This window comes from Peromyscus maniculatus, chromosome 4 (assembly GCF_049852395.1).
Source record: "Peromyscus maniculatus bairdii isolate BWxNUB_F1_BW_parent chromosome 4, HU_Pman_BW_mat_3.1, whole genome shotgun sequence".
Taxonomy (NCBI): domain Eukaryota; kingdom Metazoa; phylum Chordata; class Mammalia; order Rodentia; family Cricetidae; genus Peromyscus; species Peromyscus maniculatus.
The window spans coordinates 78,987,921-79,010,861 of NC_134855.1; the positions used below are offsets into that span (position 1 = coordinate 78,987,921).

Genomic DNA, 22,941 nt, shown 5'->3' on the forward strand with positions numbered 1-22,941 from the left:
AGTTTCCACGGGTTCCTATTGTCCCAAGCCTTGAATACATAGACCTTTAGGAGGACATTCCAAATCCAAATTTCAATTGCAGCCAAGTCTTTAGGACATTTGAAATAATGGGCTTAGTTTAGAAAACCTCTAAGCTTTTAACAATGACGTTTAATGCTTTCATCTAGGTAAGCTAACTACATACATATATGTATATATATACATATATATGTGTATAATGTATGTGCATATACATCATATGTGTATATGTTATGTGTGCATATATACTATACATATATTTGTATAACTTATTATTACAGGATAAATGTCACCTAAATCTGAGTCATAATGCCACTTAGAATGCAAGCCTACATGACTGTCTTTTACACTGTATCCTCGCTGGCCCATTCAGCTGCTTACTTTCATGTTGATTATTCTTTGGCTTCTTCAAAAATAGTTTGGGGCTAGGGAGATGGCTCAGTAGGTAAAATACTTGCTTACAAGCGTGAGGACCTGAGTTGGATCCCTAGCACCTACATAAAGAGCCAGGCATCCTGGTATATACCTGGAATGCCAGTATGGGGGAAATTGAGAGAGGAAGATGCCTGGAGTTCATGTGCAAGGCAGTCTAATTGAATTAGTGAACTCCAGGGAGAGACTCTGCCTCAAAAAATAAGGCAGAGAACCATAAAAAAAATACCAGTCATACTTGATATTGACCTCTGGCCATGTACACACAAGAGAGAGAGAGATGAGAGAGAGAGAGAGAGGAGAGAGAGAGAGAGAGAGAGAGAGAGAGAGAGAGAGAGAGGAGAGAGAGAGAGAGAGAGAGAGAGAGAGAGAGAGAGAGAGAATGATCAGAGTTTCCTGATTGAGGTGAGAAGAGGAAGAGTCAAGCTCACCCACAATCTCTTTTAAAAGCACACCCTTGTGACCAAACTAAACACCTAAACTAGCTTTGGGTCCTTATAAAAGGAATCCAGGTCACATGTAATCTTCGTAGCGTGCTTTTTCTCTCTGCTTAGCACAGTCTTTCTCAGTCCATCCATGTTGTTTCAGATACCTGGCACTTGCGTATTTTCACTGGTAATATGATACCACATGAAGTATGCCGAGTCTTGCTGCATGACTTCCTGCCAATGGTTATTGGCCTCATTTCTCGGTCATTCTTTGTGTCAAGTGGAGCTGATGTGAACATCCATCTGTATTGTCTGTGTTTGTGCCCTGGAGGCTTTGGTGCGTGCACTCTTGAGACATACTAATAATAGTGATGATGATGATGATGATGATGATGATGATGATGAAGCATGTGTATGTGCAGCTGAAGAGCTCTTATTCAGACTCTCCAGGGCCTCCTCACTGGGCCCACTGTAGGCCACCGTCAGTGCACCTTGGAATCAAAATACTGCTGCCCGTTTTAGGGAGTCTGATTCTCCAACATGGGCACTGAGTCATGCAAAGACATTAACAGGAGGGGAGCTAAGTTTAAAATATGAGGTCCCCTTTCCTCTGACTGCATGGGAGCACACTTGAGATGTGCTAAAGGAGAATGTAGGAGCCAGGCAGGCCCTTCTTGGTTCTTGACATCTTCGCTGAGCAATAATGTGTGAGGCCTCATGGGCTCTGCCCATTAGCAGCAGGCTGTTCACTGTGATGTGAATTGCCATTTAACAGAGGCGTCACAAAAAATCCTTCTACCTACCCAAGAGCCACCAATAACTCCTTCACTACCCTCCAACAAAGTACTATAAACTATGTGTTTTAGAAACCACAGAAAATTATTAATCATTCTCAAGGTCGGACCTTTGAGTCCAGGGGACATGATGGATTCTGGGGCAGAACCCCATGAGGCTGGAATGCTGTTTTCTTCTTTTGTGTCTTTATATGGAAGACAGAGGACAAGAGAGATCTACGGTGTCCCTTTAACAAGGCTACTAATCTCATTTGTTCCAGCCTCAAGACCTAATCACTTTCCAAAAGCTCCACCTGTTAATGCCATCAGTGTGGCCTTTAGGATTTGGGGAAAACACAACCCCACTAGGCTTTATTGCAACCTTCCTGCACCAGGGTGGGGGATGGTGAGCCCTAAAAGACAGTGGCCTTGAAGAAGATGCACTGTGGTGTGGCTGCCCCTGAAGCAGGAACCTGTAGGTATCTCCTTCCAAGCACAGTAATGTAAAGAGGAAGTGCGGCTCCGCACACCGAAGAGCAGAATCACACAAGACAGTGTCCAGCTAGCTCAGGTCTCGTCAGAAGTCTCAGCCCAGGCAAGAAGGCCAGGAGATTGTGCTGCCTGTGCAGATGACATGTGCCACACAGGAGTGGAGACTGGGGAGTCCCTGGCAAAAAGGAAAATCAGCTTTAGTGTCTTCCTGGTAGTTTTGAAAGTTGAGTTTATTCATCCCCTCTCTGAGGCAGTGAGGGGCCATAGATTCCCTGTCCTTGTAAGAAAAACAGAGCTAAAGTCAGGATCCTGGTCCAAGGAAGCTTGTCCAAGTGGTAGGAAATGACAGAGTCAACCATGTTCCCAGGCGAGCACATTAAAAAGCGGAATGATGTGTCCGGCAAAGCAGACCCAAAAAAAAAGTTTTCCACTGCTCCTCCCTCCCGCTTCCCTGAGTCAGAAGGAATATGCAAAACCTCAAAATCTTCCTCTGTTGTTTAGGGTAATGCGACTTGAGTTTTCCAAACATTGTCTGGAAACAATCTAGCAGCTTCCAGTTAAGGGGAAATGCAAATATAGAGTGATTGCCCTCATTGGTTGCAAAACCTGCCTCTGTGGAGCCTCTCCCTGGCTTCTGGCAGTCCTCAGATGTCTTCTGGGCACTGGTGGCATTATGCTCACGGAGGGAGCAGCCATGGGGTTTCCAATTGGCCTCCAGTGAGCAGAAAGTTCTTTTTCTTTTTTTCTTTTTTCTTTCTTTCTTTCTTTCTTTCTTTCTTTCTTTCTTTCTTTCTTTCTTTCTTTCTTTCTTTCTTTCTTTCTTTCTTTCTTTCTTTTTTTTTGTAACATAGGCTTCCTTTCCCACATGATCTGAGATTAACTTCTCATCTCAGAGAGGAAGACAGAGATCATACCCCACTGTAAGATATGATAAAGGACCTTGAAGGAGATGGACTATTTCCAGATTAGCCTGCGTCTTTTTGCAAATGAGGATACCAACACCTATTTAAGTGAGCTATCGGTAATGGGGAGACTGGTCCTGGTTACATACATCCTGTTACTGCTATGGGACCATTGATCGCTCACTTAACTTTGCTTTATTTCTCTATAGGATGGAGCGGATACATGTGTATGACCTTAATGGTGGCGGTGTGGGGAGGAGGGAGCAGGATACATGAGTGTGCATTCACATGTATGCATAAGTATGTGGAAGCCAGAGATCAGCTTTAGGTGTCTATCCTCAGGAGTCATCTATCTTGTTTCTTGAGGCGACGAGGTAGTCTCTCACTGGAATTTCTCTCACTGGAATTTAGAGTTTGCCAGTCAGGCTTAGGTGGTTGGCCTAAGTGAGGCTCTTCTCCCGCTTCTGCCTTCCGATTCTGGGATTATAAACCCACAACACCATGTCTAACTTCTTATGTAGTTGGTGAGATTGAGCTCAGGTCTTCATGTTTATACGGCAAGCACTCTACCAACTCAGCTATTTCCCTAGCCCCGTAGAGGAATTACTAGGAGAATATCCTTAAAGTATTAGTACAGTACTTGGAGCATAGCAAGGGTTCAATTAAAGATAGCTATTATCATCATCTTCATCATCATCATCATCATCATCATCTTTAGCAACAGCATCAACACCATCATCACCACCACTTTGTGCTAACAATCCCAACTTCTTAGTGGCTAAGCTGAAAGAAATCCCATCTCCTTTCCCCCATGTTTGCCTTTCCCTATCTACATCACACAGACTTTGGAGTCCACAGCTCAGCTGCCTTCCCCCAAACCTGAGTTTTGCTGATAGACTTTGGCCTCCCTGAACTAGTCAGGGATAAGGCATCTTTACTCTAGAGAAATTTCATGGCTGTCCTTAGCTCACATGATTTGATCTTCCAGATGCTCTCCATTGTGTAGCAAGCCTCTGGGCTCAGCAAGGAGAGAAGGCACAGGGTTTCTTCAGGGAACAGCAACAAGCTCAGCCTGGCCAAAGATGCTGCTCACTGGGATGGGATCTTGAACTTCTCACCCTCCAAATGGATTCTGAGATGAAGCAATTCTTTTCTTTCCTGGAGAGTCCCTTGGGGAGTCCCCAGCTCATAGTGTTCACGTCCTCACAGAGACAAATGTCATGAGAAAAACCATTTCTGTGGAATGTGCCCAACCCCGTATAGCCACTCAGAGCTCCTTTGGCTGGGTCTTTTCCCAGTAGCTTCCTTTCCACTCATTCTTTTCTCCTCCGCATCATGTTCATGAAAAATGATGTTCACACTTCTCTGCTAATAGCTCTAAAAAGCAGAACTTGTAAGAAACTCCTGGGAGCATCTTGGTTGTGGAGTTCGTTGGCTGCCTATGCCTGTCTCTTGTTCTCAGCAATATCTAGACCCCATCTCATCTTAATCTACTATTTATGAATTGTGAAGTATCAACGAATATATTGTTTTCAAAGGTTTTTAGTATTTTTTATTCATGTATATATGTGAGTCTGTGGGAATGTGTAGTGTGTGTGGCATGTCCCCAGAGCATGGGAGAATTCTTTGGTTGAGGTCCATGGTTTCTTTGGCATTGCATTTCTTCTTTTGGAGTGGGGAGGCAGGATGTGTGTGTGTGTGTGTGTGTGTGTGTGTGTATGCACACAGTTGTGGATATATGCACATGTGTGTGTACAGATATACACGTGTATATGCGCAGGTCTGAATGTATAGCTACATGTATATGTGGGCAGATATTGTCCACCTTATATTTTGAGATAGGCTTTCTTACTGGGACCTGGGGCTCTCTAGTTCACCTACACTGGCTGGCCATGAGCCTCAGAGATCCAACTGTCTCCCCTTCGCCAGTGCTTGAGTTACAAGTGTACCCCACCATATCCAGCTTTTTATGTAGTATTGGGGATCACACTTAGGTCCTCCTGCTTGCACAGCAAACATTACATTGACTGAGCCATCTCTTGATCCCAGAATTACATATCTTAACATGTCCTCTGGTATTAAAGATTTTATATGAGTGCTTTGCCTAAATGTGAAATGTCTATGGAGGCCAGAGAGGGCATGGGACCTGCTGGAAGTGAAGTTACAAACAGTTGTGAGCCACCATGTGGGTACTGAGGACTGAACCTTGGTCCTCTGGAAAAGCAACAAGTATCCTTAACTAAGGTGCCATTTTTTCCTAGTCCCTATGAATGTATTTGGATGGCATGCCTTCGTATGCTAACAGCTACAGTCACAGGCCTTTAAAAACATGTCTCTTCCCACAACTGGACAAAGTGTAGCGAGTAAGAGACTTTGGAGCATCAGTCCAAAATTAGATGTCTTCATCAAACCTTTCCCCTCAAGGATCAGGGATCAAGTCAGAAGAGGAACCAGAAAGATTACATGGGCCAAGGGAGGTGGACTCCAGGGAAACTGTCTTCCAGACACAACAGGACGCAGGCACTGTAGCAACACCTAAGACCTGCATGGGTTAAATCAGATCGGGTCCCTGCACTTAGAGGGAGAAGAGAAAATGGGGTCTACTCCTAACCAAGAGACATTTACAAATGATGCCTCCTGGCAAATGGAAAATTAGGCTTTTTGTTTGTTTGTTGTTTCTGTTGTTGTTGTCCCTGGGTATATCCAACATTCTACATGGCAGTGCTCCTGCCCAGGAGGAGCTGGCCAACACAAAGTGAAGCCCATGTGTTTTCCTGTGGGATTTTGTTGGGGAATTTTGTGTCATATTGGTACTTTTGTTTTGATTTTGGTTTTATTTTGAGAGTGAGAGAAAGAGAGAGCACATAGGCAAGGGGGGGAGAACATGAAGTTGGGTGGGTAGGGAGGTAGAGAGCACATAGGCAAGTGGGGAGAACATGAAGTTGGGTGGTTAGAGAGAATGGGAGGAGTTGGGAGAGGGAAAAACACGATCAAAATTTATTGTATGAAAAGCATTTTGTGTTTCAGCTTAGATATTTCTTCTCTGCCATCAGCTCATTAGAAATCAAAATAAGAGATTTCTTAAGCATCAGTAACAAATGATGTCTTAGAAAGTGATGTGTTTGATAGTAATGAAGACTTCCTTGCAGGACAGAGCCAGGATAAGCCCCTCCTAAGATAATTAGGTCTGCAGGTCTTTGCCAAAGTTGACAAAAGCTTTAGAATCAAACAAAGTATTTTTTCTGGTTCAGTTTCAAACTAAAAGTAAGATTATTTTTAAAAAAATCCATGTGAGGCTGGGCATGGTGGTGGTACACACCTTAAATCCTAGCACTCAGGAGGCAGAAGCAGGTGCCAGTTCGAAGCTAGCCTGGTTGACTTAATAACCAGTTCCAAAGCTAAGCAGTGCTGCCTAGCAAGACCATGTCTCAAAGCAAGAACAAACAAACAAACACAATTCACAAACAAAAACAATTCCTTCCAAAAAGCAACAAAACAAAACAATCAAACAATTAAAAATCAACCATGTTATGTAAAGCAATCACAGATTGGTTGATTTCTGTAATTGCATAAACTGATAATAAATTTTTGTTTCTTACTCCTCAGGATGGCCATTCTCTGGAGAGATAAATTTTATTTCTCTAGCTAGGATCTTGCTTTGGGAAAATGTCAAGTGGAGCTGACAGAGAATGCTCTTGTTCAGCATTTATTAACCATATTTATACATAGTGGCCTATGTATAAACATAAATATAGAGATACATGAATGATTGGTGGTAGGTAGGTACATATATAGATCCATAGAGGATAAATAAATACATATGTAGGTAGGTAGGTGATAGAAATACATGATAGGATAGATAGAAATAGATGATTAATACAAATGGATGATAGAAATAGGTGATCGAAAAAGAAATTATAACTAAAAATAGATAACAGATATGATAGAAATAGATACAGATGCTAGACAGATGATAGAGACAGATAAACATAGATAGATAGATAGATAGATAGATAGATAGATAGATAGATAGATAGATAGATAGATAGATAGATGATAGACAGATAGATAAATGTCCATTAATTTAATTTTTAAACACTTAATGCCTAGGAACCTACCTAGCTCCATTTCACAAGTAAAGAAACTCAGGCAGAAAACATTAAGTAAGATATTCTCAGGCACAATGTCTGCTAAGTAAGGTGATGACCAGGGATCTTTTACCTCAGAAATCTGGAGTCTGGGGAGCAGATTAACTGTGCAGGATGCAGCCACCACAGCTTCCATACACCAGCTCTGCTACTGGACCCAGCCTCAACACCATGCTGATGACTTTCCTACTCACCCTTTGCCTTTTGTTCAAGAGTCTAAGGCCCTAGAAGAGGATGCATTATGTTCCTCAGCTACTCCACACTCCATCATCTCTGCCCCCTTGGTGTCTCTGAAACAGAAGGACCTGCAAGTTGCACTGGGACATAAGACAGTCCTTTAAAAGCAAAAGCAAAACACAACCAAACATAAACCCCAGACAATTATTTGTTTATCTTCTAGGCCCTGTGTACATGCATGGGCCTGCCTGAGTCTGTGTACACCCCGTACATGCAGTGCCCACAGGGGTGAGAAGGGGGCGCTGGATACTCTGGAACTGGAGTTACAGATAGTCATGAGCTGTCTGAAGTGGGTACTGGGAACTGAACCCAGGTCCTCTGGAGGAGCAGTAAGGGCACCAACAGCTGAGTCATATCTTCAGCCCCAAGGCTGTCATAGAGGCCTTCCCTCAGCCCACACCTTAGGCTGTAGCTTCCTACACTGACTCCAGCAAGCCCCCTCCGCTGTGTGCTCCTTGCCTTCCAAGTTCTGCTCCCATCTTCCCCCCTCATGTCCCTTCTTTGTATTTGCGTGGTTATGCTCTTTGGACACATTGCCATGATTGGAGTTAGGAAACTCCATAAATGAGTGTATTCAATTAGTGTGGTGTAACTGCAAGTCTAAGATGGGGGCCGGGAAGGCATTTGAGTTGGTAGAGTGCTTGTCTAGCATGTATAAGGCCTGGCTTCAGTAGATCCTCAGCACCTCTGAAACTGGGCCTTGGGGCACATAGTGTAATTAATCCCAGCATTTCGGAGGTAGAGGCAAGAGGATCAGAGGTTCAAGCTTATCTTCGGTTACATAGACAGCCTAGGCTACATGACACCTGGGCTCAATAAAGTAAAATAAAAAGAAGGAAAAAGAAGGGGGGGGGAGAAAGAAAGGAAAGAAGTGAAGGGGAAGAAAAGGGAAGGAAAAATTTAAAAAATCATCAAGCTGAATCACCCACTCACTTTCAAATGGGATTAACAGCACATTCTCCTTAACTCACAGTACTAGACAGGGGTGAGCTACAAGTGTCTTCCCTAGAAGCATGTTATCGCTCCACTAGCTAGTTCTACCTTGACATCCTGGTGACACTGTACTAGACAGCCTGCAGAATATATATCAGTTTAGTTCTAGGTTATGACTTAGATTGGAAGCAATCAGACACTGCAACTGGGTAGCCTGGAAGAGCTCTAAAACCCAAGCGGTGAAGTGGCATCTCTTTTCCTGCTATCTAGGGTGTCTCTGGCTGTCATTCATTTGTGCAGTTATTCAACCTAAATGAATAAGCATTAATGTGCCAGGCATTTCCAGGTATGGGAGCATTACAGAGAATGTGAAGCTGACCGTAACAGTGAAATACTCAGCTTTTAGTTGATTGAAAGCTTTGGGTATTGCTAATAAAGGTGGGATGGAGGAAGGGGAATAAGTTCCTTACCCCGAAAGTTACAGAAGCTTATGTGTGTGTATCCATGCACTCACACATGTTTATGTCATGCCATGTGTCTTGGTGTGTGTGTCTGATTACTAATGGGGTGTGTGCTTCTCTGGAGTGGGCAGTGTGAAGAGCACCTTCCCAAGAGATGTTCCTCATCTCTCCTTAACTCCTTCCCTCGTCTCTCTCCCTTTAATTTCAACGACCATCCCCACAGCTCCCTTTGCCTAGTCCCCAAACCCTTTCCCGTGGAGAGAGTGAAACATCTACCCATTTCAGCTTGTCAGCTTCCCCAGGCTCCATCCTTGAGTGCCAATTGCTTTTCTCCTCCTTGGGTGGTGGTCACTCCTCATGGAGAAGGGTAGGATCTGCCTCTGCATCCTCTGGGCTTTCCAGGTTGAAGCTTGTCCCTGGGCACTGGTGGAAAAGACCTTCCACCCTGGCTTGTGGTGGGATTTTCCCTGGGTCACTGAAAACCCAACCAGTCTTACCACCTCTAGCATTAATTTCTCTCAGAAAGCCCCTCTTCTGACCAAGACAACAAGTACAATTGCTCCACCTCATTGTGATACTCTTCTTAGCAGAATTAATACCCAGACTTACCAAGCAAAAGAAAAATATCTACCCCTACCTTGTCTCTGTGGCAATTTATCAGACACCTTATTGTTATAAGACAATAAGAAATATCACATCTAAGACACATGTCTTTAGACTCTGTAGATGGAGGCATATCTCAGCCCATGCAGCCACACTGACATCATTTAAACTACAATCCACTATTAGACTTGCTAACACACTTAGAATATATTTGTGGCTCAGAAAACCCTTTGAGCATGTTTTGAGCTAGATCCTCAATGATCTGGTGACAATCTGCAAGCTTCTGGGCAGTTGGTCTGAGGAATCTACCCCAGCTTAAATCTCAGTTATGATGTACACCAGAGGTAACCAGATACTGCATTACCATTCAAATCACTGGGACAACTGAAGTAACTGGTGAGATCAATTTCTCTTCTGCTACCTGTTGTCTCTTGTTATTGCTCATTTGTGCCTAATTGGATATAAAGAATTTTCCAGGAGATAGATGTTGACTATTTTTCTCTGGAAATGAAGTCAACCAATACTTTTTGCATTTTTTCTTTTCTTTTTCTTCTTTCTTTCTTCTTCTTCTTCTTTTTTTTTTTTTTGGTTTTTTGAGACAGGGTTTCTCTGTATAGCTTTGCACCTTTCCTGGGACTCACTTGGTAGCCCAGGCTGGCTTCAAACTCACAGAGATCCACCTAGCTCTGCCTCCCGAGTGCTGGGATTAAAGGTGTGCTCCACCACCGCCCGGCCCTTTTTGCATTTTTAATGTTAACTTTTTAAAAGCCTAATAAAAATTCAAAATAATAAATTATATCTTATATCTTTATTTTCTAATTCTAGGTTTTGTTCTAGCAAAGCCGTCTTACCAAAAAAATAATTCTAAATGAAAACATAGAGCTAAGACCAGCACAGTGTTGATCAGATCCTCAAATACAAACCAACATGTAATCTGTACTATATTGTGAATGCTAGTTTGTTTTATTTTGTTTTGGTTTTTTGAGACAGGGTTTCTCTGTGTAGCTTTGTGCCTTTCCTGGAACTCACTCCGTAGCCCAGGCTGGCCTCAAAGTCATAGAAATCCACCTGCTTCTGCCTCCCGAGTGCTGGGATTAGAGGCGTGAGCCACCACCGCCCGGCTGTGAATGCTAGTTTTAACTGTCAGCTTGACACAACCTAGAAACACTGGGAAGCGAGTCTCAATGAAGGATTGTCCACATTGGGTGGGCCTATGAGAATATGTGTGAAGGATTAGCTTAATTAAGTCAATTGATGTGGGAAGACCCAGCCCACTGTGGGTGGCACCATTCCATAGGCAGAGGATTCTAAACTGTATGAGAGTAGAGAATCAAGCAAGGGAGCATATACACATTTATTTATCATTTATCTCTATCTTGGCTGTAGATGTGATGTTTCTAGATGTTTGAAGTTCCTTCCTTGACTTTTCCTACAATGATAGACTGTAACCTGGAAGTCAAACTAAACCCCTTTCCCCCTAGGCTGTGTTTTGCTTGGGTGTTTTATCACAACGGCAGGAATGAAACCAGGACACCTATTATAATCAACTTGTTTGTCCAGCAGGCAAACCTTGCTGTAGAGTACTTTCATTCTGTTTTGATCATTTTGAAATTTGGTTAATGACTTATCCTAGTTGACACCAGTCCTCTTTAGGAACTGCAATGGAAATATTCCTGTTGAAAGGGCTGGGGAGACGTTTCAATTGGTTAAAAGTGCTTGCTGCCACACAAGCATGAGGAGCTGAGTTTGCTCCCCAGAACCCACATTAGAAATTCTGACAAGCGCCTCTCTGTGCTCCCGCTGGCCCGGCAAGCAGGCACGACCTCAACATGCAGAACGACTCCGGCGAGTTCGTGGACCTGTACGTGCCGTGGAAAAGCTCCACGAGCAACCGCATTATTGGTGCCAAGGACCATGCATCCATCCAGATGAATGTGACCAAGGTTGGCAGGGTCACAGGCTGGTTTAATGGCCAGTTTAAAATCTATGCTATCTGTGGGGCCATTCAAAGAATGGGTGAATCAGGTGACTCTATTCTCTGATCGGCTAAGGCTGATGGAATTTGTCTCAAATAACTTTTGACCAGAAGAGATCAGGGAATATTTGTCATAAATAAAAGTGAGGAAGTTTAAAAAAAAAAAAAGAAAGAAAGAAATTCTGAAAAGCAGAGCCTGGTGGATCACTGGAGTGTGTTGGCTAGCTAGCCTCAATTAATCATTGAGCTTCAAGCCAGTGAGATACCCTGTGTCAAAACAAAATGAAACAAACAAACAATAATAACAAAACCCCAAAGCAGATGGTGTCCACAGGAACAACACCCAAGGTTAACTTCTGCTCGCCAAGGCACCCCTCGCCCCCTCTCACACACACCTGTGCCCTCACCCTACCCCACGAAAAGGATTTGATGTGTTCAAGTAAAAACAGACTGATGTAGGAGTTCAGCGAATGTATTCTGGCCCAGGCTGTTCATGCAGAGCTCCGCTCTGCCCTTACTAGTGGGGCGACCATGCTTCACGTGCCATGGTTTTCTTCTCTGTAGAATAGGGATAAACGGAGCTTTACCTCACAGAGGTGCTCTGAGTCTCACTTCATTTTTCTTATTTTAGCATGCACTTAGGAGTGCTCTGTGCTTTAAGATAGCAATGTGCTTAGTTTTGATTACTCTGTAAGCCACATTCTATTCTCTGTATCTATCAATCTACAGAGAAGCTGAATAACTCAGGTTAGTATACACCATGTCTAAGACAGTTCCGGAAAGATAGCTGTTGCTCAGGGTCATTAGTCATATGTAAAAATCCTTCTATATATTCTCCTTAGAAAAGTCTTGATTACAATTATTTGTATCCCTCGGATAAGGATGTGTCCATCAGAATTTAGTGGATTTTGGAAAATGATAGTCACATTGCAACTTACTGGTTCCCCCATGATCTGTGAAACTTTTTCAAAGCACAAGATGCTGATTAAGTCAGAACATGGGTCATTAATTGTACTCTGACCTTTTCCCACCCAGACTATCCAGCAATACTGCTCCTCCACACAAGCCTTTAGTGAAAAGACCCCCACTGCCCCCCCTTTTGTCTTTGTGGATTTGCCTTGAGGATGCAAGGATTAAAGTCATGTAGCAGAATTCCAACTTCCAAATAGTTTTTTTTTTTTTTTTTTTTTTAAAAAAAAAAAAAAAAAAGAGGTTTCTGAGAAATCCACTAGGGGGCACATTATCAACAGGCCAGAGATAGCCAACAAGATGGCCGAAAAGAAAAGGACAAGTTTCTAGAAAGTTCATGGCTGCAGGTCATGTCAGGGATTCTTTGCTCATTCAGTGAGATTCCAGCTTGGTGTTACACAAACAGAGATCCCAGCATTGCCAATGGTTTTACAGCTCAGGCTAGACTTTGTATTTCTGAGTTCCAGTGGTCCCAAAACTCAGGCTTCAAAGGTTTAGAAGAGAAGCCAAGAGCGGCTAATCCACCTTGCCCTGGAAATTCATATTGTCAACCCAACTCATGGGGTTGCTTTAGAGCTATTATTATTTGTGTAGCTACTGTGTTCTCAGATGAGACAACAAACAGCTGTTAGCTAATCGCTCCTGAGTAACTGGTAAAGTCCCACTCGCTCTTCTTTTTGCGCTTTCCTTTTTATCTTTCTGACAGCTTTTCCTGGCAATTCTCTCTTCGGTTCTTGGGTAGACTTCAAGCGACAGAGGAGAAAGTAGAAAGCAAAGCTCTGACAGAACCCCAGTGACTTCAGGAGAATTCTGATTTGCCTTCCACTGCTCCAAACCTGTCTCTCCACTTCTGGGCAGATGAGTTTCAAGGTGTCTGCCTAGGCGCTGCTGAGGCAGGACCCTGGAAGCCGGTACCCATTCCCTCCTCCGACAGTAGCAAATCTGCCTACCTCAACACTTCACAACAGGAGGGTGGGTCCCCCTTTCCTCTCTGATGGCTATTTGAATCTCAGTGAGAGACTAGGGTTTCAGCAGTTCCATTCTTAGAAGGCCTTAAGAGAAGTTCAGGAGACTCTGGGAACGTCTTTGACTTCCCTTCCAATGATGATTCATGTTCTCTCCAGCTCCCTACTATGTATCACACGAAAATGGTGTTGAAACTGTCAGGAATGAGGAGGAGCAGAAAAGCCTTGTGCATTTACCAAATTCCATCATTTGATTTCATTTAATTTCCCAGATGTCTTTCTGATAGAAGTGATGATCCTCGTCTTATAGATAAGAAAAACCAAGGCACAGGGTTGCTACATGAATTAAGATACACACAAGTAAACGGAAGAATGCCAACGTGGGGTTTGAATTGAGAGTCTAATTTTAAAGACTATCATGTTTGAACTAAATGTTAGCTGCCTTTCCTCGAGTGTTTGCCATTTCTCCTCGGGGGGTGAGGACAGAGGAAGTGGTTTGGATGGGAGTGCTGGAAAACAGTAGTCACCACACGATGAAGTCAGCAGTCTGCAAGCCTAGGGGGGTGGCGTGGAGGGGGCGGGAGATGGGGAGCCCTAACAAGCAAACAAACTGCTGGTGTTGAAGACCAGATGTCAGCACAGGCAAGGAATGGAGCCTGAGGCCAGGGCACTGGATCAGACTTCCTTCTTCCATGACCTTTTGCGTGGGCCATCATGGCACAACTCCCTACACTTCCACATGACCTGATCCTTCTCCTTCCAATAAATGCAGCGTCTGTGAGGTCCTTTATGGGTTTGTAAATAAACTCCTTTGTCAATATAGCCTACACGGCGCATCTCTTCACTTACTCCCATCCCTTCCTAGTAGCTTTTGGAAGACTCTTTTGACCCCATTAAGCACAGAGAGCTCAAGAGTGCTGGCCTGGCTCCCAAGGTTTGGAGATGATCTCTTAATGTAAACAAATTCAACTTAGCACACTTATGACAAGAAGCAATAAGACATGGGAAATCAGAGCCCCATCGTAACTCTACCACTTTCTACTTGGGTGGTTTGCAGACTACAATGTATTTCTCTGTGTTCCTAGCTGATTCATCCATTAAAAATGGGATAAGAATTCCTTCCTCGCTAGTTGAATGCATAAACACAGACATCCATAAGTGATCAGTAGTAAATAGTAACTTTTTAGGCCATAATTGAGTTGGGACTTTTGTCACCACTTGGAGGGACAAAACACAGAACCTGTTCTCAAGAGGTCTGCCATAGTAGAAGAGATAGAGTGATGGGGAAATGGATGGAATTGAACTATATCAGCAACATGTGGACAAGGTCAAGGTGCTGCTGGGGGGGGGGGTGTGCTCATTCTGAGTAAAGGTGGGGTAAGACAACTTCCTGAGGATGACATCAAAGCCATGGGTGGGTGCCCAATTTTGGTTAATGTGTAACCACATCTTGGGTAGCCAATATTGCATCAAGGATGCCAGCTGTTTGCTTTGGTGACTCTTTGTGCTTAGGTCTTGCTTTGAAAACAAAAGCTCGTCTGTGAAAATCAATGAGCTTCCCTCACAAGGTGCCTCGGATTCTGAAATAATCTGGATATAGTCACCCTAAGTTAATAACCACACAATTAGGATCAGAGGTCAGGAAATTGGAAGGGATGGGGAAAAGAAAGACCAAATACCTATGTATACATGTTTATGTGGACATGGCAGGTAAGGATTTGCGTGGGCGTGCATGTGTGTGTTTGTACTGTATGAATGTATTTCTATGGATATGTGTCCCTGTGTGTGGAGGAGACCAGAGGTGGATGTCTTCTGGACATCCCTGCTTGTTCTCTACCTTCATTCTGAGACAGGTTCTTTCATGGAATCTGGAACTGGTGTATTAAGCTAGGCTGGCTGGCCAATGATCTCCAGAGATCTGCCAGTCCTGGGGTCACAGAGCTAGAGCCACCCCAACACTTGTCTATTTATGTGGATGCTGGAGAGGAGGAGTCAAGTCCTTGTGCCTGTACAGCAAGTGTTTCATTGACTCAGCCATCTTCCCAGCCCTGGAATTAACTCTTTTAAGAGCCTGTAACACACCAGGCTACACAAAGTACCTTGGCTAACAAGAGTAACCCTATGACAGTTTTCTTGTCTACCCCTTTATCGCAGATGATAAACTAAGACTCCAGTTATTTAAAACATGTGAGCAGGATTGTACTAAGGAGGTGAGAGAATCAATATTAAAACCCAACATTTAATCCTGACTCCAAAGCTCATGCTCTTTTTGATGCTCTGGGCACCTTCCCAAACACACATACTTGCACTTGCCTTCTCCTTCCTTTTCCAGTAGCAGGGCATTTATGAAGTTGTTCGTGGTTTTCCATGTTAATGCTATTGCCATCATGGCCCAAAGTTTCTTAAACATAAACATAAACATAAACATAAACATGAGAGGTACCCTTGAGCCATGAAAATCTTTCAATACACCTACTGTAAACTGATGATACTAAAAGCTCTTGTCATTGGTCTCTTCTTAGCTTCCTTTGGAAGGTGTCTTTGTTTCTCTTCCCAACTGGGAGATAGAATCTTTTTTTTTTTCTTTAAATCTGAGCTGCTCTTGAGTTTGGGTTTGGCCAGTACAATATGGTGGAATCATAGAAAGCTAGTTCTGGACTTTGGCCACCAGGAGCTATCTGTGTAAGCATCCATTTTCTTCGTCGGTCTCTGCCAGGTCTACACAAGCCAGCTGCTAGCATGTGAGAGGCATATGGAAATAAACGTTTGGCATCCAAGATGAAGTGATCCTAGATCAGGCAGCTTCTCTCTGAGCAGTTTATCAACAACATAAACATGAATGAGTCAACCGAGCCAGCCCTGATCGGCAGATGCACTGAATCAACCCGCAGACTTGGGAGGAATAAGCAAACATTTATTTTAAGCATCTAATTTTGGAGCTCATCTTTACTGCATTAGCAGCTAGCTGATACAACCAAAACGTGAATTCCTTTTTAATTCGGAGTCAACAGAGGCAAAACATGTACTCTTCCCATTTTTAGTCCATTCTCCAACTTGGACTGATTTCCCCCTAGATTGGATGGATCATCTTCTCTTGGGATCTCCCCCCACCATTTTAAGAATTCTCTTTATTTCCTCAACCTCACATCTTTCCCTTTCTTGGTAACACTTATTTGAGGCAGAGTGCACCTGCTGGGAGTTACCAAAGAGTGAGTGAATGGGCTTGGATGTTGTGCATATCTAAAATGTCTCCATTCTCTTTTTACCCTTAATTTGTATCTTAGCTTAGTTGCAAGTTTAGCCTGGAAACAATTCCCTCGAATTTTTCTTTAAGTGCAGTAAAATGAGTTTAATTTAGCTCATGCTAAACAAAACGCCTTCACAAGGTTCATTTAGTTAAAGTGAAAAATTCCAATTTTGTATTCTTGAAGGCCTACGATTACTTTTACAATGCTAGGTGCCCTTGATTTGATGAGGGTACTACAGGGACACAGATACTTACTACTCAGCCAGGCTCAGTGTGGTCTGAGGATCACAGATTATTTTGGAAATATCCAAGTCTCTAGGAAGGCCTTTTGGGGCACACCCCATCTGGGAAGCTTCTCTTGGGCAGGGGGCTTCTATTCCACCATGTCTCTTGGCCTTCTTTCTTCCAAAGCGAAGAGTGAGAACAATGGTTGTATCCTGATTCTTTTGTGTTTGTTTGTTTGATTTGATTTTTGAGAGAGGGCCTTTCCATGGAGCCCAGTCTGATTAAGGACCAGATGAATGTTTAGTAAAATAGACAAAACCAAAACTATATCAAGTCATTGTCTTAGAAATTCTTAACATTTTGGGGAAAGAGATGATCCTGTATTTTCTAGGAAGAAAAAGTGGGCCTTACATAAAGAACCAAGAGTCAAACTAGAGCATGGGCATGATACTGGAGAGCTGGATAAGACAGTGTGCACCCAGAATCCCAGCTTTCAGGAGTCAAATGTAGATGGGAAGATCTTACATGTGTAGTGCTAGGAATGGAACCCAGGCCCTTGTGTGTGCCAGGCAAGTACTCTCTTAACTGAGCTACAGTCCCACTGCCATTGTCGTCAAGAAGCTGTCATGATGGATGGAATGGAGGTATGTCCACTACTCTCTTAAACTAAGAGCCCAAAGGCAGCTCTGGGTATTTTAGGAAGTCATACTTCACAGCATCTGACTTGCTTAACATGATTCTGAACAACAGACTCCTATGGGGTCAAGCTTTTCCTAAACACTAATTTTAAGTCATGGAAGCTCATCTAGATGCTGGTTTATTGTTGTTGTTTCTTTCTTTAAGAAAAAGGGAAGAGGAAACCTGGTGTGGTGGTACATCACTGTAATCCCAGCAATTGAGGGGTAGAGGTAGGATAATCAAGAGTTCTAGGCCTGGGGAAATGACTCAGGGGTTAAAATATTTATACCACATGTATAAAGACTGGAGATCAGATCCTCAGAACCCACATAAAATGTTGATGGGCATAGTGGTTCACCTGAAACCCCAGAGCAAGTTGGCTAGCAAGACTAGCCATATTGGAAAACTTTGGGTTTGATTTAAAGACCCTGCCTCAATGAATGAGGTAGAAGAGCCATCAGGGATGACCTTGACCTCAACCTCAGGCTTCCAAATATATGTCCACTCCTGCATGTTTTTTCTATACACATGCAAACAAAACAAAACAAAAAAAGGAACATTGCTGTGGGATGTTCTGTATGGCAAATGTGTTGCTCTGATTGGTCAATAAATAAAACCCGATTGGCCAGTGGCTAGGCAGGAAGTATAGGCGGGACTAACAGAGAGGAGGAAAAAAAAGAACAGGAAGGTGGAGAGAGTCACTGCCAGCCACCACCAGGACAAGCAGCATGTGAAGATGCTGGTAAGCCATGAGCCATGTGGCAAGGTATAGATTTGTGGAAATGGATTAATTTAAGCTATAAGAACAGTTAGCAAGAAGCCTGCCATGGCCATACAGTTTGTAAGCAATATAAGTCTCTGTGTTTACTTGGTTGGGTCTGAGTGGCTGTGGGACTGTCGGGTGGCAAAGATTTGTCCTGACCGTGGGCAAGGCAGGAAAATTCAAGCTACAGAACATGACTCCAGCCACCTTAGAAACCTCTGACTTCTTCCATATTACTCAGACAGACATCCAGACAATCACTATCTGCTCCTCTCCACTTCCCACACCCCTCACATCAGAGACTGTGGGTTCCATTTCTTATGACCTTTTAATGTTTTCCAGTACACTTGCAATTGGGTAATATACACATCATGCTTTCCTCATTATTATTGGTCAGTCAATAAATATACAAAAACCAGAGAAAGGAAGGGTGGTCTCTGAAAAATCAAAGGAACAATAGCAAAAGTCATCGCACATATATAAGGCTATCACTGAAAAGTCACTACAGAAGATTCACACAAACACATAGTATGTAAGAGTGGTTGATTCCTGTTCTTCAACATTTTACTTTTCCAAAGAAGGTGGCTCTTTCTTCTATTTTGTTACAACAGTCTTGAAATGGATGTTAGCTCTAAAACCAGTTCTTGGTGTTATGGATGTCAACGTAAAGCTTTTTTTTTTTTTTTTAAGGATCTGAAAACATCTATCTTATCTAGCCAGAACCTGCAAAATACAGATGTGAAGGTATCTCTTGCCTCATTTGATTTTTACCCAAGGCTAATTGAAAGAAAGCCTTCAGGATACAGGAGAGATTTATAATCACTGGTAAAAAATGGCATCTGAAGTGTTCATGTTACTTTATAAAAATCACTAAATGCCTGCCCCTTATTTGTATTAACAAGCTCCCAGTTCAATGACTCAGCCTGTATCACTTAGCAAGTCATTTGTAGGAATAACACAAAGTCAAATTATGCTCCCAGAACCATAACCACCTTGGCAAGCAATTTCCTACCCTAACCCAACTGGTGGTCACGTCTAGAATGGGTAGAGAATCATCTCTGGCCCTGAGACTTATATGATCTCCTTGTACCTCCAAAGGGTATCTAGGGATCAAGGAGAGCTTGCAAGAGCCTGTTTATATCCAATCCTAGAGTGGCTTGCTGCATACAGGTTAAAGAGCCCCAGTGAGCCTGTTGTGGGTGTGGTAGGCCAGGACAGCTATAAGGATAGGGGACATTCTAACACCAGTGGAGAAAAACAAAGAATCACCTAATGTCTATTTCAACTGGAAAAGAAAAAAAGAAAACTAGGCATCTAAATACAGAACTGACTAATAACATTTACAGAGGAAGAAAAAGGAAGTTCGTGGAAGTCATGGCATTGGGGGAGAGACGATCAGGGAAAGAGGGAGTCTGAAAAGTGTGTAGGAAGAACTGAGGCTGGGAAGGAGTGTTGAAAAGGCTGTGCATAGGAAGAGCTGAGCTGGGAATGAGTATGGAAAGTCTGTGCATCTCTTTTAAATAAAGCCTGAGTCCACTCTTGATAGAAACTCAAATCTGAGTTAGGCGGAGATTTTTCTCTTGTTTATTTTTTATTTGAAAAAAATATTAAACATATAAATTTAGTCAACAGTAACATCATGGGAGCCTTAGGAAGGAAGTCTCATTTTACAGGAAGCCTTACTTTATAGATTTAATTTTTTCTACAAGTAACCTGGGAAGATCCAGGAGCAATGGGACATTCTGGCAGATGGATAAATGCCACAAAACACTTACCCATTATGTAAAAAAAAAAAATACATGAGGCTGGAGGGTAATGCCATTCTCCCTTTGCTAAATTATAAAGCTGCTTATCCAGTGATAAGATTCCAGCAGTGGGCAGCCCTGTGGCTTTTGGGGGGATTCCCAAGCAAATCATTCTGAGTGCCAACTGGTTTGTGAAAATGTCAACAAATGCATCCATGGAAATAGTGGGATGGGTTGTATACCACATCCTCCTTATGCCAATTTACTGCTCACTGTCTACACTTGAGTTTCTGTTGGCTTCTCCCTTTATTATAAGGAGTCACAGGTCCTCACCATACTCTTGTGTGAAATCACTATAGGATCAGCTTCTCTGAAATAGGACCCTAAAAACTGTCGGACATAGAAACTTAATGTCCCCTTTAAGAAAGAGAAAAGGGTGGCTACCAACGCACAGAAGGGACTGAATCTTTCCTCCTCACAATTTCGATTCCAGAGTAGGAGAGAAACTCTTTTGATAACCCTGGATACAAAACAGTGTTTCCTTCCTTGATCTTCTATGAGATTCCGATGGGTGAGTCTGGTACAGGTGCTCTAATCAGGTTTAGGAGGACCATTCTAGGGTCATCCTGATACACCACGAGGACTCAAGACTCGTGGTTCATAAACTGAAGGACCACAGCGCAATAGGTCAAGATGGAAGATGGACAGGTGTTTATTATGAATCAACTTATACCCTGTTATGCTTCTGACAAAGTAAACTAAAAAAAAAAAAAAAAAAAAAAAAAGTCATACTGAACAAAGGACCTCCAGGGTTTGATATTTCAAAAACAAAGATAAATAGCTTACTACAGATAAATAGCGTCACCCTTGGGGGAATCTCTCAGAAGCATCTGAAAATTTTCCAGTAGAGAGGGGAGTCTATAAAAAGGATGTGTAACCAGTACACCTGATCTCCCACCCCACTGGAAAGCAATGCCCAAGGACTGGACTGCTGGAGAGGAAATATGGACCCATTCAAATTTCCTCCCAGAGATCAATTCCTCTAAGCCCTGGGGAAAGTCCCTAGCTGGTGTGTTACCTGGGACTTAGGGTAGGGAAAAAGTTCAATAGGGACCAAGAATATGCATTTGCTGGAAGCCATCCAGAGCATACCCTGGGGATGCAAGACCTCTAGGAAGGAACTGGAAAAGTCAAATTCTTAATGGAGTGTTCTTTGGGCCCTCATTTCAGAAAGCAATGCTGTTTTGAAAAATTGGAACGGACTTTTAAAAAAGTAAAAGGAATAGAAAATTTTAAGCTAAAACTATCCCCAATAAAAAATAATCAGTAGCACATTGCATCTGTTAAGGGTCCCAGCTCCCAGTGATGACATGTCTTCAATTTTGGTGTCTTTCCAAGTTAATGGTGTCCGCACTACACCCCGATCTTCATGTCCACATTCTGCAGATTCCGGGTCTCATCAGCAGTCATACACTGGTCTGGAGTCTCTGATGGTTCCTTGTTCACCAAATGCACCATTTCCTGAGACTTGCTGGCCTCCCCGTTGAGCTCACTTGGCTTCCTGTCCTCCACCTTCCCGTTGCCACTGTTGATTACCAGCTTCTTCTTCTGCCCACACCTGTTGATTTTTAAAAACATCATCTGAGAAAAGGTGCACAATCAATCAACCCACCAGCCACCATCATCATGACTGACACCACTGGGGATCGCGCCTTGATCGTCAGGACAATTTAACATTGTCTTCCCATGTGCTAAGCACTGAGCATGGTGCCTTTTCTACTTGGCCTTCCTAACTCTTAACACCAGCATTTATTTGTTTGTTTGTTTGGAGACAGGGTTTCTCTATGTACTCCTGTCCTATCCTGGAACTCCCTCTGGAGACCAGGCTGGTCTTGAACTCACAGAGATCTGCCTGCTTCTGCCTCCTAAGTGCTGGAATTAAAGGTGTGTGCCACCATTGCCCAGGTGACACCAGCACTTCTTAAAGTGAGGTCCCTAGTCTAGCAGCAGAAGCACCTGGGGACTTCTCAAACATGGAAATTATCAACTATTGCTTACTGAAGAAGAAATCAGAAAGCAGTGGGACCCAGGATCTGCAGTTTAACAGACTATAATTGCAGTTACTCTGGAGGCTGAGACAGGAGGATCACAAGTTCAAGGCCTTCCTGAACTACAAAATAAGTTCAAGACCAACTGGGATAACTCAATGAAACCCAGTCATAAAGTAGGAAGGCAAAGAGGTCTGGGGATATATAGCTCAGTGGTAGAGTACTTGCCTAGCATGCGTGATGCTCTAGGTTCAGTCCATGGTACTGGATCAAAAAACAAACCACCACACTGTGGAGGCTTCTGCTACAGGCAGCTTTGAGAATCAGGACTCTAGAAAGCCAAAGCTATTATTCCACCCAACCCCTTTATAGTTGAAGATATTCTTGGGGGTCTGAAAATGCAACAGTCTTTCTAAGTTAGTCAACAAGCAAAGAGTCAGTATTCAAATCTTGATCCGTCTGACTGTGGAGTCCGGATTCTCCTTCCTCCGTACTGTGCAGTGCAAATGTTTGCCTCTGAAGCATTAACGTTCCGCGGCCTCAGATAAACTATGACGACTGCGATCATAAATCATTTTGATCTGTGTATTCAAGAAAGTTCCGCTACTTCCTCTTTCTGCCAACACCTCATTGCCTTGTCAGTATTATTACAACATGTACAGAGAGAAAGAAACCAACACTGTTCCAGAAGGATAAGGCCATATTGATTTTTTTCCCTTAAGGTTGGTTAACTATCACATAGTCCTGATATAAGACATTTAATACCAACGTAAGGAAAACCATTTGTTGCCACTATAAGGTTTCTTAGTAGTGTTACTCAAGATTCTCAGTCAGGAGAAGGACTTCTATGGAAAAGTATGACTCTGACCTTGCCCTTGTGATTCTGATAGCACAGCCTG

At 43.0% G+C, this 22,941-nt stretch overlaps 1 protein-coding gene and 1 pseudogene across 5 annotated transcripts in view; one reads left to right on the forward strand and one right to left on the reverse strand.

The window, feature by feature from the left end:
• Window positions 1-11,256: 11,256 nt before the first annotated feature.
• Window positions 11,257-11,469, forward strand: LOC107402028 (small ribosomal subunit protein eS21 pseudogene; annotated as a pseudogene).
• A 7,089-nt stretch (window positions 11,470-18,558) lies between these two features.
• The window catches only part of Cd44 (CD44 molecule (IN blood group)), an 85,734-nt gene continuing 81,351 nt past the window's right edge, over window positions 18,559-22,941 (reverse strand). For all 5 annotated transcript variants that reach the window (XM_042275813.2, XM_076570168.1, XM_076570169.1 and 2 more), the window contains one exon: window positions 18,559-21,612. In XM_042275813.2, coding sequence (XP_042131747.2) covers window positions 21,408-21,612 — 205 coding nt within the window. In that variant the 3' untranslated portion in view covers window positions 18,559-21,407. The remainder of the gene's footprint in view (window positions 21,613-22,941) is intronic.